This window comes from Sardina pilchardus, chromosome 6, assembly GCF_963854185.1.
Source record: "Sardina pilchardus chromosome 6, fSarPil1.1, whole genome shotgun sequence".
NCBI classification, from domain to species: Eukaryota; Metazoa; Chordata; class Actinopteri; order Clupeiformes; family Clupeidae; genus Sardina; species Sardina pilchardus.
Window position 1 is genome coordinate 14,057,578 of NC_084999.1, and position 2,500 is coordinate 14,060,077.

At 51.8% G+C, this 2,500-nt stretch overlaps 1 protein-coding gene across 2 annotated transcripts in view; it reads left to right on the forward strand.

Annotated features, from left to right (window-relative positions):
• Positions 1 to 2,500, forward strand: part of LOC134082664 (intermembrane lipid transfer protein VPS13B-like) — a 360,061-nt gene that overhangs the window by 347,022 nt on the left and 10,539 nt on the right. For both annotated transcript variants that reach the window (XM_062538539.1, XM_062538538.1), the window contains exons 55-56: positions 1,299 to 1,417; positions 2,241 to 2,500. The exon at positions 2,241 to 2,500 is cut by the window's right edge and continues 735 nt beyond it. In XM_062538539.1, the coding sequence (XP_062394523.1) occupies positions 1,299 to 1,417; positions 2,241 to 2,500 (379 nt within the window). The remainder of the gene's footprint in view (positions 1 to 1,298; positions 1,418 to 2,240) is intronic.

Genomic DNA, 2,500 nt, shown 5'->3' on the forward strand with positions numbered 1-2,500 from the left:
TCATCGGAGACTTGCCCCCCAGGGCACCCACTGATCAATTTACCACGGGGTCAAAGGTCACGGAGCCCAGCTAGGTTCAACGCTGGAGATGCAGTGCCACTGCACTTTTGTGTGTGTGTTCCTAAGTCAACCACACACACACACACACACACACACACACACACACTGATATCAGAGAGAAAATCTCAAATGTAGCCCAAACAACCCCAAAGACCATAGTGTGCAGCAAGTTGTTATCAATTCGCTATCCAAGCAAAACCTCTGACACGATAACAACCCATTAGCATCTCAGCAAAGTACTGATTGCATTATATCTGCTCTGTGTTTTTTTGCACCACATCAAGATCCATTTGTCAGTGCGTTTATTTGGCCCTAATTTATTTATACATTTCTTCATTCTCGGTGCTGCGCGGAGCCACGGCTCAGCTGAGAAGATGTGTGCGTGTCCAGAGCGTGTGAAGCCCAGGCCATGATTAGAAGCAGCGCAGAGCCGTGAGCTGTCCCTAAACATGAACTAGACGCGCAACGAGCCAGTGGAGGTCTCTGGCAGCCTGTGCAGGCAGAGAGGGAAAGGGAGAGAGAGAGAGAGAGAGAGAAAGAGGGAGAGAGGGAAGCAGAGAGGCCTGTGAAAGTCATGAAGGCTCTGAAGAACACCAGGGATCTGTGCGCTGTGTGGTTGAGGGTGGTGGTGGTGGTGGTGGTGGTGGTGGTGGAGGTCTCTTTGAGTGCACTCCAGAGCATGCTGCTGCTGCTGGATGTGCCCCTAATGCCTGGCACAGTCTGGGGGAAGTTTGGCCTGGGGTTGGTTCGGGGGGTGGAGTGTGTGTGTGGGGGGGTGTTCTGGGAGAAGCCGCCGCCACTCTCTGCTGGAAGACTGGTAGGAAATGTGCGGTGCCTTGTGGGAGGAAGTCCCCGGGCTTTCCCAGAGCCACACTCTTCCAGGCCAAAGGGCTGCCTGAGTCACGCCGACGCAAAGCACCCTGGGAAAGGACTGATGGAATGAGGTGTCATGTGCCATCCAGGAAAAGGACTCTCTCAGAAGATGTCAGGTTTCCAATGAAGTCCACATTTCTTAAGAATTGCAAAGCCTTTCTTGATGTCATGATTTCCATGGAAGCCTTTTATGGTGTGCTGTGAATGTTGTTTGCACAAAGTAGATTTCGTAATCTCTGAACTGTTGCTAACATTCCGTGTGTGTGTGTGTGTGTGTGTGTGTGTGTGTGTGTGTGTGTGTGTGTGTGTGTGTGTGTGTGTGTGTGTGTGTGTGTGTGTGTGTGTGTGTGTGTGTGTGTGAGTAGGTGGTGTTCCTGCCCAGCTTTGGCTGCCTGTATGTAGATGTCCTTCACCATGGTGGCACAGTCATCCTCACATTAGCCCCTGAGAGCTGTGCTGGGACCATCATCAGTCAGCATCACAGGTACTCTCCTCACACACACACACACACACACATTCCCACCTACATACACACCTACATACACACGCACGTATTTTGGCAATAAATACACACACTCAAGACCACACACACACACACACACACAATACAGAAACAATTACACATTCACACACTCACCACTCACATAAACACACTTACCTAAAACACACATCAATCCCATCATCTCCTCTACACACCACTGGCCCATAAAAGCACATGTTGTTCTCTGTTAACACCTCCCTGGAGTTTATGATTCACTGACACACTCACTCACATCACAGCCAGCGCACTAATCTGGACAAACACTTTAATTAGCCACCACAAGGGGGCAGCACTGGTCCTCATTAAACACTCAACACCCCCAGAGCCAATGTGGGACTCATTTCCTGTGAGAACAGCCCAGCAGCCCCTTCATTCACACTGCTGCTGGTGCCTGAGATGGGGGGGCTGGAGACTTGCTCTCTCTGGAATAGGGGCACTGTGTGCTTTCTGACTTTCCCCCTCTCTCTTTCTCTCTCTCTCTCTCTCTCTCTCTCAATTCAATTCAATTTAATTCAATTCAATTCAAAAGTGCTTTATTGGCATGACAAATATGTAGACATTTGTATTATTACATATATTGAACATACAGGTGTAAGAAATGGACATGTGCCTAAACAGACATTCATATAGACAGCCTATAGTTTGGACTATTGTTACTGGGGAATACTAATGCCTCTCTCTCTCTCTCTCTCTCTCTCTCTCTCTCTCTCTCTCTCTCTCTCTCTCTCTCTCTCTCTCTCTCTGCACTCTCTCCTCTCCTGCTCAGGTTGGCCAGACAGACTCTGTCGTTCCGCGTGCTGCTGAGCGAGGCCAGCCTGGCGCTCTGTGATGACCTCACCACGCCGTCCGGCTCGGTGGAGCTGCTCCGGCTCACGCTGACCAAGCTGCTGCTGCACCTGTCGCCCGCCGACCCCTCCGACCCCGCCGCCGCCACCTCCTCCGACCTCTCGGCCGGCCCGCGCGTGCCCGCCTCCACCTCCTCGCCCTCGGCCTGGGACGTGCGGCCCGACCCCGGCTCCCCGGTGC